The sequence below is a fragment of the Engystomops pustulosus genome, chromosome 4 (genome assembly GCF_040894005.1).
Source record: "Engystomops pustulosus chromosome 4, aEngPut4.maternal, whole genome shotgun sequence".
Classification (NCBI taxonomy): Eukaryota; Metazoa; Chordata; class Amphibia; order Anura; family Leptodactylidae; genus Engystomops; species Engystomops pustulosus.
The window spans coordinates 159,387,572-159,405,433 of NC_092414.1; the positions used below are offsets into that span (position 1 = coordinate 159,387,572).

The following is a 17,862-nucleotide window of genomic DNA, read 5'->3' on the forward strand; positions in this document are numbered from 1 at the left end:
TATACCTGCCTTTTCACCGTCTAAGGGTACATTCACACGTGGTTTGCCCGCACATCCGCCGAAAGATAGAGCTTGCTGCCGCTATTGCCGTCTATGGGGACGTACATGCGGCAGTGTGAATGAGCCCTAAGGGCTCTTGTACACAAATATGTACAGCCAGTAAATAGTTGCTGTATGGTGCCACAACCCCAAAGGCTGCACACAGAAAGAAATGGAGATATAATGCAAGGAACGTCCTTGCCTTATATTTCTATATAACGCAAGTACTCCCATCCCTGCATTATACGTCACAATTACATGTGCCCTTAGCACTTAGGCTTTGATTAGATCTAATTGTTGTACATGTTAAGGAAGGCTACCATCATATATGCTTAACGTGTCCATAGGCTTATGCTGGCAGGCGGAGGCATCCACATATACATATACATTGCATACAGCAAGAAACACTAGATAAAAAAAATCATAGACTAATGCTATTTCATCCTGCTGTAAATGTTCAGTTGAGGCCATTGGAGTCCATGGGAGATGGATTGCACTGTACAGCCTCCATCCCCAGCCTCTGCTGAATGTACGCTGTGGTTGCTCCCACCGTGATGATACTGCCCCTATCCTGTGCATTATCATCAGCAAATCGCTGCAATTGTTCACTGCTTCTCCTACTCTCTAGAGCAGTGGTGGCGAACCTATGGCACGGGGCAAGAGGTGGCACTCGGAGCCCTTTCTGTGGGCACTCAGACCTTCACCCCAACACAGGGTTTACCAGCTAGGACTCAAGGCTTTCTCCTGTGATCCAATATAGCCCAGGACGTGCCATGCTCAGCGCTATTTGGATTCTAGGACTACAGGAGGAGCGGGAATGGTTGGATTGAGATGGATTGTCAATGGAGCTCTGGCTCTGGGTTCACTGATTCTTTCTCTTCAGGGGACCCTGGAGGGAAGCTACAATCCAAATTTCTCCATCATCTTTATATTGTATCGGTGAACTCAGGACCGACTCAGGTTTTGGTTGTAGCTTGGGCGCTTTGTCTCCAAAAGGTTCGCCATCACTGCTCTAGAGGAAAGGAGCTGAACAGGACGAACGGTATCTTTCTGTTTGAGCATACATTTCTCCATTGTGCTGATACACCAGGAGTCTTCCTGACATTTCCTTAAAGCAGAGGGCAGAAAAGAGATGAAGACCTAGCTTTATGATTCATGCTAAGCAATAATTTGCCCCTAATCTTTTTTTTGTTGCATTTTGATTACACTTTCTATGCTGATGCTATATAAACGATAAGAATTGTGCCTTAAATATTTCTTTAACTTATCTCAGAAGATGAATAATAATAAACATTTCCTGTGATAATGGATGCTCTCTGTTTAATACTAATAATACTGAAAGACTGCGCACAAAGTGAATAAAATCAATTAAAAAGGTGAAAAGAAGTAAAAAGCACATGATAGTGTATGCAGCAACATCAGTCCAGCTCCCCTCCCTGGACAATGACCATTGAAACAGCAGATGAATAAACAATTGTGCAGATTTTGTCACAGCCTTCATGGGATAGTAAACTATTCACATAGAGCAGGTGCTCAAAACACAACAAGTTTGGGAGCTGGGGCAAAAACCCACATGTACGTGCACCCACAGCTGCCTGTGGCATGTCGTTCTATTTCTCATTTACGTTGAATTTCTTTATTCTATTATCTCACAAGATGAAACACTGAATCACATCCTAGTGATTTTATACAAATCACAACCAAGAACTGTTGGGGGGAGGGGGGTGGTGATGAGGAGAACAGAAACTGAGTATCTTTTAACAGGAAATTGGGAAAACTGATGTGTACTTAACTTGCTGCACTACAAGAGAATGTCAGTAAGGGTACATTCAGACGGCAATGGTGGCCCGGCGGCGGTACCGTTACGCACCGTACACAGTGAAATAGAGCCCGCTCTATCTTTTCGCAAGTGTGCGGCCGTGCGCCGCTGTTTCATATGGAGGGGGAAGGGGTCACCTCCTCTCCCGCACATGGCCGCGTGTGAATGCACCCTTACAAATACTGAAAACTAGGATTTGTTTTGTGGGAATTAGACAATTGACCCATATTTATTATAGGGATGGTCAGGAGTTATGTAATTCAATCATCTGACTGATATTTTATTCTGGATATTTTCAGAATGGCCAAAGCATCATGATTGAAGTAGCAGCTGGGCCGTCAGGAAGTACAGAAAAGGTATGTACTTCAGTAATTGAAATGAAAGCCATTCTTAAAATCTTTGTATTGTATTTTTTATTTTGGTGCAGTTTTTAACATTTATAGTTTTATATTGGACTGGGGGATGGTGGACCTCCGTTGTGGATATGTTAGAAATGTCAAGAATACGCCATTAATCTGCTGCATGGCATGATTATAGGATTGTCATGCTCAAATACACGGAAACAAACATAGAAATCCTTATCTCCTTTCAATGTAAATTCCTGTTTGCAGAGTGAAATAGATACCACACGGATGTAAACCACCATGTAGATAAACTTCCTGCACCAGCAAATGCTGCCAAAGCTCCGGCATTTACTGCAATGAGCAAATGATCTCTACAGGACAGTGATCACTGCCAGAAATAATTTTATCAAGGCATCACTTTTCAATCAGACCTGTAACCATATATCTAACAACTTGATTTCATGTACAAGTGTAGAATATTTAGACTCTAAAGCATGACCTGTGAAGTGGCCTATGGTCAGTCCTGTGATTGCTTTTATGTTCTAAGCATTACACTGAGGTAGAAATACTCTAAATATTATAAAGTCTGGCCTATGTTTGGCTGATCCATTTGGATATTAAATGTCTTTGACTTGGATTTGATCCTAGAATGGTGAGAACTATGTGGAGGTCCCCCCTGACTCTCAAGCTACCTTCGAGAAAGTAAGGATTGTCTTTCAGATAACTTCAATGGATTATTTTATCACACTTTATCACATATTCAATGATATCTCTACCGTATTGCATTTATCTCATTTTTTATTTCTTAGCATTTTCATATAATCTGCTACTATCATACTATATGTGTTACCATTCCATCAATAAGAGTAATGGGGGTTTTGCTTGCAATGTTTAATGAATTGTAAGTTGACCTTAATTATACATGTATAATTGTAAAATGTGTTCTATCATTATTCATAGCATCTTAATCCAATTCACAGAAAGATAAAATATTCAAGTCCTTTTACACTGAAACCTTTTATGCTGTATGTGAACATAATCTTGGAGCCATGCTCTCCCATTCAAATTTATACATCCTTTGACTTCATTCACATGGCTACATTTGGGGGGCATGAACTAACCACACAAATTGTGGCAATATCTCACGGCCCCCATAGAGATCTATTGTGCCCAGCATGTTGCTGGAGGCAAAAAATCTATAGCATATCAAGACAAAAAATGTAGAGCACATAACGACTGCTCAGTACCCATGTCCACCTGTGCAATATTGGCTGCATAGTTTCCCTGTTTGCGGTGCGTATTGCAGACACGCCTGTGTGCACAACCCCTTAATGTGATTTATATCTACTGCACTGTAATTGATCGTGAAGCAGGCATAGATATTGGCATAATAAGTTTGCATAAATTTATGTCCATAAACAAAGCAGCTCCAGAGGGCTTCATCAGAATAACCCGTGTAGGTCACTTGGTTTTGGATAGAGACGCTTGAGTGCCTGTATACAGCAGGTAACGGTCAGTAAATCAGCGCCATAGAGGACGGATGGTGAAGTCATCGGCTGCTTTCTACTAAGGTGGGGGCTGGAACATGAACAGAAGTAGATAGCAATTGTGTTCAGCATGGCTAGAACCAGAGCACAAGTTGTCTGAAAGGTTAGTGACCATCACAGCTTTACTGACTATTTAAAGGGGCTGTACAGGATTAGCCCTGTAAACGTGCCCTAGGTTGACAAATATGTTATATACTCGAAAGTAAAGCAAGATCAAACTTTGCATAAGATATACAAGTGTTCTCTCGCATAACTAGCTGGACCATTATTTTATAGTAATGGCAAATCCTAGTAATACCCCTTCAGCAGAGAAGCATTGTGCACCATTGCTGGTGGAGAATTTTAATAATTTCTGCCTATTTTATTAACACATAGCAAAGCAAAAATTGGTTACTCAGTTCTCTAGCATAGAAATGTAGATTCAGCAAGGGTGGAGAAAAGGGCAATGGTTTACATTACTTTTGCTATGTTACTTATATATATTGTGAGCAATACCATGCACATTAAAAAAGCTAATAATTTATGTTTATACCCATTCTTGACAGTTGGGATGGTCATCTTTATGTCAGTGAGCAACCTAAGAGATGCACTCCCGAAATGTGAATACCATAATTTTAGAACACCGATTTGTTTAATTTGCTTGCTAGTCACTTTTTTAAATAATCTTCTTTTTCGTGATTTGAGTTCTGTTCTCTGATTTTCCACATGAAGCACACACTGCCTTCCCGTAAACTACAGCGTCACATGTGTGAACCTGTGAGAGTCTTAAAGGAAACCTACCATGAGGAATCTACTATCAGAAGTAGCTCTGATTGTAGATTCCTTGTGCCTGCCTCTTCCCTAATATGTAATTTAATAATCCTGGAATCTAACAAAACTTTATTTTAGTAATATGTAAATTAACTGCAGAGGCTGCTGGGGCCTGGAGTAACCATAGCTCTCAGTGCCTGACCAGTACCCTCTGCAATTCATTTATATATTACAAAGGTTCTAGAATTATTAAATTACAGATAAGGGCAGAGGCAAGCAGGAAGAATGTACCATCAGACATATGCTGATTGTAGATTCATCATGGTAGATTTTCTTTAAAGTGCATCTCCTGGGCATGTAAAGACTGACTTTGGTGCACACAGTACATACTGTAGGATACAAGAAGTCAGGGTTCTGGGTCACCAAGTATTGGATACACAGAGAATCAGAATACAGCTCATAAATTATGAGGAAATTTGCTAAGCTAATAAACCACACTACTAGTGTCTATTGTAGTCTTTATTTCCTGCAATGCTTCTTTAATGTTACACTTTAAAATCTACCTGTTCTGTTCTTGTTTTCCAGTTACCGGTAGTTATTAGAGTACCTAGGTTGGAGTACTCAGCCGTAAAGTTATGTGTTATGCCTTTTTCACTGTTGGGCTTTGGAGATATTATTGTACCTGGTGAGTTAAAAAAGGGAGCAAAAGTAATCTTATCGATATTATATATTGTTATATAATAATGTTTTGATATACTAACCGGCTGAAAATAGTACATGCTGTATATGATATTCTTTTATAGTTATTGAATGTATCTAAACTTCCCAATATTTCTGTAAACATTTATTTTCTGCCTATTACATTTTTTTGCATCCACATTCACTTTTTGGTGGGTCATTTGGGGGAAGATGTGTCTCAGATGTGTTGTGTCAGTTGAGAATATGTGATTTGATTTCAGACTCTAAGGAAGAGGTTCTGCTGTTTACTTCCCAAATGCTTTGGATTTTAACCGATCATTTTTTAATGGATCAGATTATTTGACACCTTTTTGATTAACGAAGACTGAAGCCTTCTGTTTGCATCATGTCAGTCTCTTTGCAGCTACACTTCTGAAGTTCTGAAATAAAGTAATTTAATGTTTTTAGTTGCCCATTATTTTAACTTCTCTGCATAAATTAGCATCTGTTTACATTTGCAGAAAGAATCAACCTTTGATTTTTTTTTTTTTTCAAGCATGATAAACCAGGGACACTTAATAGTTAGGGTGATCTTAAAGCTATGTTAATGATCCTGAAGGGCTCTGAGGGCATTACCAGAGTCCTTATTTGCTGCAGATTCAGTGTCCCTCCTTCTGTGCTTCCTCAGCACCAAATCCCCCTTTCCCTCCCTGGCCTGATGTGATATCACTGCAGCACAGGAGGTTTGAGCACACAGTTTGGGAAGGGGGTTGCTCCCGCACAGTATTGCAGAATTTCTTGTACAATTATTTGGATTCATCCTGTGCACTTTCTGTTTGCATTGTAGGCCTGCTGGTAGCGTACTGCAGAAGATTTGATGTACGATTTACATCTTCTAGTGCTTATTACATCTCCTGCACAATAGGTATGTGTCATATCTTCATGTCCTAATGCCTGTGATGGACCTTATGGGCTTCTATAGCTATTTATCTTACTATCTAACTAGTGTATCGTGAAAATCTGATTTGTAAGACGATGTGCGGACATATTCTAGATGGTGGATTATGGTTTATCAATTCAATTGTCATTTGTTAAAATGGTTATAAATGTAACTTGCTAGTGGTATTCAGGCCTGCCGTTCTTATTATTTGGCTTTCTTTGCCAGCTGCATTGATTTTCCTGCTGCCCATCCTCTCTTCTAGGTTATGCAGTGGGAATGATTTTGACTTTAGTTATTCTGATTATACTCAATATGGGGCAGCCGGCCCTGCTGTATCTAGTGCCTTGCACACTTCTCGCCAGTTCTCTTGTTGCCTGGAGAAGAAAGGAAATGAAGAAGTTTTGGAATGGCGGCTGCTATGAGGTATGCATTTACACTGTTTTTACACTACATACCTTGATCCTATCAGCCTTGACTACACCCACAAAGCGCGCCATAGTGTCCTCTGATCTCAGATGTAGATAGTGTATATTCTGTAACTGGATTTTTCTGCATGTGCTCTGAGTTGTGTGTATATTTGCATAATGAAGTTTTCATACTGATAACCTATTCTACAATTATGGAATTGGTAGGGGTCTAGCATCCCAATTCCATACCAAACAAAAACCTATACAGAGCCTATTTATTGGATAGCGGCAGAAGTAGATGGCACCCATTGTGTTATAGCTGTGCCAGGTTACTGCATTTTAGTGCAGGCAATCCAGACTTAAGAACATTCGATTTACAGACAACCCCTAGTTACAAACAGACCTCTCTGGATACATTTACTGTATTTTAGTCCCAGGCTGCAATGATCAAAAATTTCTCGTTAAAAACTGGCCATACCCCCTGGCCATACCCCCTTTTCATGAGACCACATCCCTTTTTACAGACCACGCCCCCTTAGTTGGACAAATCGAAAAAATTGCTGAATGCTGTAAAATTTGGCTTAAAGAACGTCTACCACCAGGATAAAGGATTGTAAACTACGCACACTGACATAATGGTGTGTGCCCCCTCTGGCAGGATGTGTTCTTCTTTTTAGCTTTTTATGTCCTGGATTGTACAAAAAAAGGCTTTTAAAGTTATGCAAATGAGTATGAGGGGCTCCAGGCTCTATTAACAGCTATGGAGCCTGGAGACCGGAGCCCCTCGGGTTAATTTGCATAATTATTACAGCCTTTTTTTCTTAAACACAAGGGCATAGGAATCTTAAAAAATAGCAGATCCAGTCAGAGGGGGCACAAACAAGTATGTCAGTGTGCTTGGTTTACAATCCTTGATCGTTGTCGTAGATTTCCTTTAATACATCTCCCCCACTGTGTCTTTTGTTTCTGACCCCATCCACTTTATCATAGTATCGGGAGGCAGCCAAAACCACTTTTAGGTGACTTCTCTGATGTTAGTTGTTTGAAATATGCATGGAAACCCTTTGTAACCACTGGTGGAACTTGAATTCGTAGGACTTTTGTCTGAACCCCAAAAAATAAAAATAGGTTTCTGGTTATGAGACATATTGGAGGGCTTGTACTGTGTTGTCTCCACAGGTTTTTGAGCTCTTCAGTCCTGGATACAGCTGATGGTGGAAGTGGGGGGTGTGAACACCCTGTCCCAAGTATTTGGGCAGAGAACCCTTTTTGATCTACTTCGTGGCTGGGGGAGATGGGCGGTGGAGTATCAAGAATGGCATTTAAAATGCCAGTCTTAAAAATTGAATTTGGTAAAATACCTCTAATGGTCTAGGGGAAAAAATGATATCTGGTCCATTGCTGGACCTTGTGTGTTTTCTCCTGCTGATTTGCCGCCTTTGTTCCCAATAATAATTCTTCTCTCTCTCACTCTAGATCATGGAGCAAGTGGACAACACTGTCAGTGAAGAAAACATTATACGAGGGGAAGCACAATGAGCACCATGATGTAACCCTTAGGCTCTGCACAGTTGTATTTTTATCATGAAATCAATATTTCTGCTTGGGGTTTACAGTTTTCCCATTACAACATGTAATCTAAAGTATTTTGTAGGTTTTTTTTTTTTTTTTTTATTCTATACAAATCTGAGGGAGGATTGGAATACTGTGAAATCTTTTTCCATTGAATTGTGCCTTACTTAACTTCAGAAAGATCTGTGCACTACAAAAAGACAATGATGTATATTTCTGCCAATTCTTTGCAGTATTCCACCTTCCTATTCGTAAATTGTGCCTCTTGAATAGAAAAAAGTGAGATATAAAGTGACATAAATGAAAAAATGGCATAAAATCGACAAGACTGACCGGATTGTATAGTTTTTCTTATAATTCTACTGATTCTCATAGGGGCTCCTGTATCTATGATCTGTGCTATATGATGTGCAGTGACAGCAGAAATCTATAGTGAGTGTTTCCATTATTCAGTCTGTGAGCCTTTGCTATAAGTCTCTTACTACATCCTACTGGTTGCGGTTACCTCAGATTACCGGGTATATGATGTTTCAATTTCTGCACCGATCAATGGACATCTGTGACACTGTGGTGCACATTAACTTACCCGACCCTGTGCTTCCCCGATCCGGAGTGTCCAACGAGAATGAACTCTGCCGAGATTCACTTAGAGCGTGCGCCCGATATCCTGCATGTGTTGCTCCCCACTCAGGTCCGCCGGAGTTTACCTTCTTCTTCCCGGTGTATGTAACTGGGTTGCTTGCAACACAATTTTACTGTTAAATCCCCCGCGCAGTCCGAATCAGTGGGATCGTCCGATCGCCGGCCCCTATTTCTGTTGCATGAAAGCCGGCGACGATGCGGCAAAATTCAATCGCGTGTGACACAATCCCCTTCTAAATCTCGGTCCCAGCGGGCGATCCCCGAAAACGACGGATAACCCAACGGAAATGCGCCCGCGGGACCCTTCATAAATAAGCCCCTGTATCTTAAGACAATAGGAAGTATTAAGAGGGTATTCCATTCTGAATGCATAGATGGCCATATCACAGTGATAATGCCCACATCCGGGCATGTCCACCACTTCATTTACCACTTACCATGTGACTTGGCCTCCTTTGTGGAGCTAGAGTCGATTTCCAACTCTGGGACCCACAACATACAGTTTATATCCTGTAGTTAAGTTTTGGTATATCCTGTAGTTAAGTTATGACATATATTTCTTATATGGAAATACCCTTTAAATATGGATAAAACAATATGAAGAGCCTTATCTCAATAACCTAAAGAATCAGCAGGTCATCTGCACTATAATGTATGTATATGTGCACAGTTTCCTTCCACCTTTTATATAGCTTTTGCTATTATAGTCTGCATTCTGGGTGTTTGACTTGTACATGTTGTGAGCCACTGCTTTTCATGGAAGTAAAAAATTCAACATGACTGATCAAGGAGAAAATGGTTAATATTGTCAAAATTAGTTGAACATTTGATATCAACATGACATCCACTGTGTAAAGGAATTGTCTGCTTTCTGGGAAGCTATATTGTGCCTCTTCACAAGGAAATCCCCTCAACATGTTTCATTTTGTTTCTAACATGAAAGAATGGTCAATAGGGGGGTCTAATCTTTTGATTTTACCAAATGGCAACCTATAGAAAATGTAAATGATAGAAAGTCAAAACTAAGTAGACTCTCCTACCTCCAAGCTGTCTTCTCGATGGCCGGCCTACGGATCGTCTCAATCTTTGATTGAGGTCGGGGGGGGGGGGGGGGGGGGTTGGCATTGTACTACAAATACAGGAACATGATCAAGTTGCCATTATAGGAACGAGGACAATGACAACGAGGGGTAGAGGTACTGTCTGTAGATTTCATCTTCTAGGAGACTTTTTGCTCCATATACTATATCTCTTCAATTTCCAGTCTTAGCTTGCAGATGTTTATATAGTATACACAGAGGAGCTTATTAATATAAAATATAAAGGACAGTGGATTTGCACTGATGATGGAAAAAGATGGAGGTAGCATAAACCAATATCTTTCATCCAGGCTTCTAGATTATTGGTATGTATCATGTCTTCATGGGTGTGCTTCACATGGGTCTCCTATGTGCACTAGATGTCCTTGTCATTATTAAAAATGGTTGTATTTCTCATGACCACATAAACAGGGTAGGACAAGGCTCTGGAGCCAGGGACCCAGTTAGGTGTCTGAATGCACAGAACTTCAAAGATTTATTTCACTTCATGTATATGTCTGCATGAGCAATCACAACATTTGCATGGCTCACTTATAAGTAAGGTCATTTCCATCTTGCATCCCCATCTATTATGCTGTGCACCTATTGTGGATCTGCTTTGATTTTTTTGGAAGGCGGTTGGGAAAATAAAATTCTGCTGATTGAAATATCTGAATTTGTGGATGGGTTATGATCAATGGCAAGTGACCCTTCTCCATATTGTTCACTTGTGACATGGAGATTTCAGGTTAACTAACCCACGTAAAATGGCCCATTGAATAGCATACGATGCAGCACTATGTTGGCAGTTTTTCCTCGAGGGGCCAAAAATGAACAGACCCCAATGGGATCTACAATGTGCTGTATCCTCTAATGGAGAACACAACCTTAGTAGTATCAGCTATGTATGAACTCGACTGCTAAGAGCTAATTCACACATTTTGTTTTTGTAATTAAAGTACTAGCAAGCATTTTTCCATGGAAATCCAAGGCAAAGCCCACTGTAAAAATTTAGAACAGGAGCCGACTATTTTTTTTTTTTTTTAAGTGCTCACTAAATAAGCACAGCAACTGCCTCCCAATGCAATGTAGATTAAAGGGACTTTTCAGAACTCATTTTGTGGTGAAAAACTCTTCCGCTTTCACATAGGAATGTAGAGATCTGTTGGCAGGTTCACTTTAAAGAGAATCTGTCATCCGGAGCCATTTTTTTTGGCTCCCCCATGTCTCCATGGAGAATATTGTACTCGTTTCTAAAGAGTTTTTATAGTAAAACTGGCCTACTACAAAAAAGGATATCAAAATTTACCTTTCTGTATGCAGAGCTGTGTCCCTAGTCCCATGGAAGTAGCCGGTGAGGAGTGTTCCCCCGACCCAGGGAAACCTCTCTGTCATGCATCAATTTCACATAAAAAAAACTCCCATGTTCCTCTCTATGGGGACATGGGGGAGCCAGAAAAAGGGCTCCTGATGACAGGTTCCCCTTTAAGATGAATAAAGCATAAATCTAGTGTGCATGCATGAAAATAGTTGCCTGAACATCCCACTTCTCTTCTCCACTTCATTTATTTATAGTGGTAGTACTTGTTTACCTTGACACTTTTTTTACCATCCAGTGACCCAGTTTTCCTTTTACGCATAAGAAAGTTACATTTGCATACATTAGTCATCAAGCTTCAATCCTCCTATATTGTAGAGCTCTGAATTCTTCTTGTGGGACTGATAAAACCTCTCACTTTCAGATCTATAGAAAAATAGAACGTGTCAAACACCTGGAAATGACCTTTGCAATCCATTCATAAGCCCCTCAACCTTCATCCATGTGCATGTACATGTTAGCACAATATGGTGTATATAGAAGACTCTGACAAGCTCTGAAGAGAAGCTTTTGAAGAACTTGTCGACATTTTTATACCTTTTGGTACAGATATGACCTATAAAAGATAATTTTGATAATCTAATGAATTGTTTTGCATTTTATAATTGTACGTTTCAGACTTTTAGTACTAACAAAATTAATAATAAATGGATATTTCAAATATTTTTTAACTACAAATGTTGTGATTAAATAAATGCATAATTTAGATAATCTATGGTGTGAATCATGAGTCTATTTGGGAATGGGTTATTCTATGTAATAATATCTGGGAAAGATTTGGAGCCAAATATATAAACACAACTTTATAGTTTCAAATAATTCTTACAATTGTCTAAATCTGAAAATCCTTCAAGAGAACCTGTCGCAAGGTTTTACCCCACTAAGCTACTAGCACCCCCAGCTAGTAATGTCCTCTCTAGAATTCCCTCTTTTATGTGAAATTGTTTAAATAGGAAAAAAATTACCCCCAAAATCTAGAGAATGATATGACCCTTCTCATCCCATTTTCACATATGATGAGTCAAGTTTAGCGGTTAGAGGGGTAATGTCACTTCATAAGCCCCCATCTATAGTACCTAAAAACCTACTGCTGAGGTAATATTAAATATGAGGATCTCATCTTTCAGATCGCATCAGTCTTGTGGCTTTGTGAGCTACAGAACCAGAGATACAGGCAGCTGGAGACCCAGTTGGAAATAAAAGCTGTAGATAAAGATCCAGTTAGATGTTTAGATATAGAACCAAAGATAGGGGCTTCTGAAGTGACACCATCCCTGCAAGCACATGTGAAAGGGGATGAGAAGGGTCATATTTTCCTGATTTAAGGGGAGATTTCACAAAGAGGGACATTTCATACTCTACCTGAGGAGAGTACTTGTATTGTAGTGGAGTAAAAGCTGGTGAGAAGTTCACCATGGAATGGATAAAACTATAAACAAATTTCCAACATAATGGGGCTCATTTACTTACCCGGTCAGCGGAGTTCACCAAAAGTGCAACGATAATGCACTGTGCCGCGATTCACTAAAATCGTGCGCCCAATTTTGTGTCGTTTCCCTGCGCAGGTCTGCAGATTTCAACCTCGCATCATAGCAGTTGGGTGTGGGTTTTTTCACCAATACAGATTTTCATAATGATTTTAGGTGGACGGGCTATGTTTTTGGAGGTCACGCCAAAACCTTGTCCTTTGTATCCTCTGGATACATTACTCCCTACGGACTTGGAAATTTAAAATGAGGAAATTGTGTGGCAACCATTTTGTGTGTTTCGCAAACTAATAGCAGCTGATGTGTAAAATATGTACGTTAGGAAAAGGTACAATGTGTGTGTGGACTTGCTGGAAAGAGGAACAACCAATTGATGTACAGGATGAGATCAGTACTGATCTAACCATATCTATTCCATGTTTATTAGTGCATAATTTGGGGTGTTTTTATTGTATATCACCTGAAATTGTGCATGCTTGGCTATCTCTGGCACTTCCATTCATCGTCTTTGAGATTTCCAAAGATTGCCGAGAGCTGCACTTGGCAATTTCTGGTACTCTCACCGTACTGAATAGGGTGCAGGACACATGCTCGACCCTCCTCTTCATAAAGTAAGTGAGGATAGAACTTCCAATCTCGTGATCAGTGGGGGAGATTGTTTGATTGTTTAAGACAGCAGTACAACACAAAATACTGCCTATAGTAAACACCATCTTTTATCTGCACAAAGAACACCTAGGAAAGTCCGCTCCAGACAGTGGTCGTATATGGCCAAATGGCTGCTGTAAATTATATCACCGAGCACTAGAGCTCATGCTGCTTCCCAGGGATTTGTCTTGTGCTAATTTTCATGAATATAAAATTACCAATCGCTATGAAACAACAAAAACACAAAACACATTTCATTGGGAATGAAATGACCAAATTTTATTTATATCCCAACCCCATGGCAGCCCCCCGACTCACGAAGAGTCACCCTTCAGCACTCAGGAGAGGAAAAACCCCCTGTGGAGGAAACCTCTAGGGAAGCCATGGCTGAAGGGTCGCCCTTCCTCTGGGCTTAGAGGGTCACTGCCAATAAATATCTCTCACCCAATTTAGAATAATTTGGCTGATCTGGTGGTGGATGTCCCCTTCCTCCCTCGCAGCTCCAGGTCTGAGGCAGACAACCCCTTGAAGAGGATGGCGGCGCTGTAGTGATGAGTCCTGGGCTGATGGGGCGTCCCTGCTAGAACCTCCAAATCGCATCAAGGTAGGTATATTGTAGGTAGTCAAGCTCAAGGTCCAATGGCACAAAATGGCAGCGGGCACAGCAGTGCGGAAGCTATTATGGAACATTCAGTAATTATGACATCAGCACAACATCTGTGACCACTGAGGGCGCGTCTACACCTGTCATACATTATGATGTCATACACAGGGAGGAATCTGAAGGATTAACCCTTTAAAGGCTGGACTTATGTCTCACTACAGGGGGAATCAATCATTTACATATAAATTCTAGTGCCATTAGAGCATTGCATGAATTCACTACCAATACAAGGTACTAGGACTCTCTGTTATATACATATAATATATACATCCACACACAGTGGGTATCTTTGTTGGGGAGATCATTAATGTTACACTCTGCCCCACATTTGACAGAAAAAAAAGTAGATCTTTTTGCTAATTTATTAAACAAGAAAAACTGAAATATCACATAGTAAGAAGTATTGAATAGAAGCACCTTTTTTTTTTTTTTAATTATTAATGCTTTATTTGGTCTGACTTTGGTGATTTTGCATTTGCCATGATATAATTACAGCGGTGCATTGTCCATTCAGGGTATGGCTTGCTTAGTAAAAAAAAAACATTTAAAACACGAAAAAGTAACAGAAAGATTCGGATATCCTGGTTTGACATAAATGAGTACGGTTAGGCTAAGTTTGTGTACAGTGCTACTTGCAGGCAACCCAAGTTCCTTCTCAGGTGTTCAGTATGATACCATTCAGAGCCGCACAGCTTTGTCATGAGTCGCCTGATTTCATCAGATATGTGGTGATAAATTAACGATTTTGGTGTGCTTATTGCCCAAATATTCTGTTTCCATTCTGTCCACCTCTAGATAAATTTTTATTTGGGCCAGCCGATACGCCCAGTCAAGTAAAGATTGCTCCAGCCAATGGTTCAGCTGGCATCTTTTGGCTAACCAACAATTATATGTACAATTGCTGGCAATGGCTCTCCACTCTCCCCCTCTTGGGTTGCTGAACAGGATACCTAAGAATGATTGAGTACGCCCTAGCAAATTGGTCTCGGACTTCCTTCCAGAAAGGCTGAAGGTTGGGGCATGGCCAAATAGCATGATACAGGTCCACTCACGGTGTATCGCACTTCAGGCATTTAGTGTTTTGGATGCCGGAATATTGAAGGCATGTATAGCCTCATGCATACGTTTGTAGAAGGTCTCTCCCAGCATTCACTCAGAGTATGTGTGCGCACCCCCGCCTGTCCCTGTAGAATACGAGATGGTATATGGTCCGTGCACAATCGTTTCTCCCAGTGTGGGAAGTTAATGGTCTGCAGACCCCCCCCCCCTCCGACCCACCATGATGTATAGTATAGTCTCCACCCCAAGTAGCCGGTCAAATGTGTTTGTGGTCATTTCGCCCGCCAGGTTGCTCATTTTAGAGGCACAAAATGTCTCTTGCTGAGCATAAGAAAATTCTTGTCTACCTGGTAAAGGATATTCATTCGAGAGTTTGGTCAGAGATTTAAGTTTTGGTGCAGTTTGGTGGACTAGATGTTGCATCTGTTTAATACCTCTAAGCTTCCATAGAGTGAATAGCCTACTTGTCCTGCCCGCTTGAAATTCCGGATTATCCCATATGGTGAGGTGCTAAGACAGCTGGTATGACATCCCAAATTGTTTGCACAGGACTTTCCATGTCGCTATGGTATCTCTTAAGAGTACCAACTGTTTCAACATCTTTGGAAAATTTTCGTAGGGGATATTGAGAGCCGCCACCAACCCACAGTTCTGAAGTAATGCCTATTCCAATCGTACATTGGAGAAGTAGTTTGTGCCAAGTATTAAGTCAATTAAGTGTTCTAGTAAGGATGCGAGATAGTATCTCCTGATATCAGGGAAGTTCATCCCCCAGCCAGGAGTATTTGGGGTGATGTGGCCTTGGCCAATATTTTTGTGAGATTGAGAAAGAATGGGTGTTGGTCATGATTAGGGGCACATGGTCAGTTCTAGGAGTGTCTAGGAGAGCATGCAGTACCTGGTTATACTCCAGTGGGCGTGCACTGTGATAAATAAAAGGAACACCCCTCACCCTCCGTCTAGACCTTGAGGCACCCCCTATTGCTTCTGAGACCCAAAAATGTTTCATCAGGCCTTATTCTATACTAAGCAGGTGGGATTCCTGTATTAATGCCACATCGGCCTTCAGCTTATGTAGGTGGCGTAAAACCAGGGATCTCTTCTGCAGTGACCTCCCCTTAACATTCCACAAGACTACCTTTGTGAACATAGTAGCTTCCCTTGCTGCTATAGAAACATGTACCCCTTCTGTCACTATCCCAATGTGGCAAATGTCTCCTGTCAAGCAGTAAAAAAACAACATCACATTGAACATTAACAAAACATAATATAAAATCCAGTGTATAGTCACCCACGCCCACAACTCTGGGCAAAACGAGGATTCAAACGGTGACTTCCACATTTTCCTGCAAAAATGAGCCTCGCTGCTAGTCTGAAACTTGCAAAGTTGAAGAGCCTCCACTGGAGATACGGACTACCTGCTGACCCATCAGATGTTCCCCAGGCTACTTCCCGTCCTAAGAAGAGTTACGATGCAATGTATGATGGTGGCGTCTGTCACTGTCTTGGGTGTGCACGCCAAACCTGTAGACCTTGAATTGTAGTCTCTGTAGTCTGTAAAGCTGCAACATGTGCCAACTGGGTGAGTGACTTTCAGCATGGCTGGATATAGCATTTGAAATTTCCAACATCTCTGGAAAAGTTCAGAGCATAGAGAGCTAAAGCTACAACTCTTGAGCTCTGCCGAGTAATCTACGAAGATCAGTATGGATGCATTGTCAATTCTCAGTGGTTCCCGCTTTTTTTCTGTAACTCCGTAATATAGTTTCCTTCTCCGCATTATCCAGGTATTTCTTGATGACCTGGCATGGCCAGCCCTCCCAATGGTTGCATATAAGGGGATGGTGGCACTCTCTGGGGGCTTATTCTGTACTCCCGTTACACTTTGTTTGGCCCTAGCAGAAGCTGGGACTGTTTCTGGCAGCCCTACTAGATGCAGATTGCTCCGATGTGATCTGTTTTCCAGGTCATCTAGTTATTTCACTAAGCGAGTTGAATCCACAGTAACAGCTGTCAGCCAGGGCCGGAATTAGAAGTCCCTAGAAGCACCTTTTGAACTAGTACAGCCACCTGGATTCACACCTGGATTTGGGAATCTTCTGCAATTCTCTCAGGTTGGATGGTGAAGGTTGGTGGATAGCCATTTTCAGGTCTCTCCAGAAATGCTCAATTGGGTTTAGGGCTGCGCTCTAGCTGGCCCAGTCGAGAGTGGCCACAGAGTTGTTCTGAAGCCACTGCTTTGTTATTTTAGCTGTGTTCTTAGGGTCTTTGTCTTTTTGGAAGTTGAACCTTCGGCCCAGTCTGAGGTCCAGAGCACTCTGGAAGAGGTTTTCATCCAGGATCTCTCTGTACTTGGCCACATTCATTTATTCATCTTTCCTTCAATTGCAACCAGTCATCCTGTCCCTGTAGCAGAAAAACACCCCCATAGTGTGATGTTTTCACCACCATGTGTCACTGTTGGGATTGTATTTGGCAGGTGATGAGCAGTGCCTGGTTTTCTCCACACTTACCGCTTTGAACTAATGCCAAAAGTTCAATCTTTGTCTCATCAGATAAGAGAATCTTACCTCTCATAGTCAGGGAGTCCTTCATGTGTTTTCTTTTTTCTTCATATGACTTACACTAAGGAGAGACTTCCGTTGGCACACGCTGTCATAAAGCCCTGACTGGTGGATGCTGCAGTCAGGGCCGGCTCCAGGTTTTAGTGGGCCCTTGGGCGACAGAGCCCTAGTGGGCCCCTTTATGGGCCGCCCTCCAGTAGTCACACTGCCCCTCCATCCGCGTGTACACATTCCTCCCCTCCCCC

General features: G+C 41.3%; 2 protein-coding genes across 4 annotated transcripts in view; both read left to right on the plus strand.

The window, feature by feature from the left end:
- SPPL2A (signal peptide peptidase like 2A) overlaps positions 1 to 11,906 on the plus strand; it is a 28,888-nt gene extending 16,982 nt beyond the window's left edge. Inside the window, exons 11-16 of one of the 2 annotated variants that reach the window (XM_072148293.1) lie at positions 2,158 to 2,214; positions 2,851 to 2,904; positions 5,085 to 5,184; positions 6,025 to 6,102; positions 6,380 to 6,540; positions 8,001 to 11,906. In XM_072148293.1, coding sequence (XP_072004394.1) covers positions 2,158 to 2,214; positions 2,851 to 2,904; positions 5,085 to 5,184; positions 6,025 to 6,102; positions 6,380 to 6,540; positions 8,001 to 8,063 — 513 coding nt within the window. In that variant the 3' untranslated portion in view covers positions 8,064 to 11,906. The remainder of the gene's footprint in view (positions 1 to 2,157; positions 2,215 to 2,850; positions 2,905 to 5,084; positions 5,185 to 6,024; positions 6,103 to 6,379; positions 6,541 to 8,000) is intronic. The other variant, XM_072148294.1, reaches the window with a different exon arrangement.
- Positions 1 to 17,862, plus strand: part of LOC140127508 (CDC42 small effector protein 2-B) — a 78,627-nt gene that overhangs the window by 49,632 nt on the left and 11,133 nt on the right. Inside the window, exon 5 of one of the 2 annotated variants that reach the window (XM_072148302.1) lies at positions 794 to 805. The exons of the other annotated variant lie outside the window; for it this stretch is intronic. The gene's annotated coding sequence lies outside the window, so the exon portion shown is untranslated. Of the gene's footprint in view, positions 1 to 793; positions 806 to 17,862 lie in introns of those variants that run through there. 2 annotated transcript variants of the gene reach the window in all.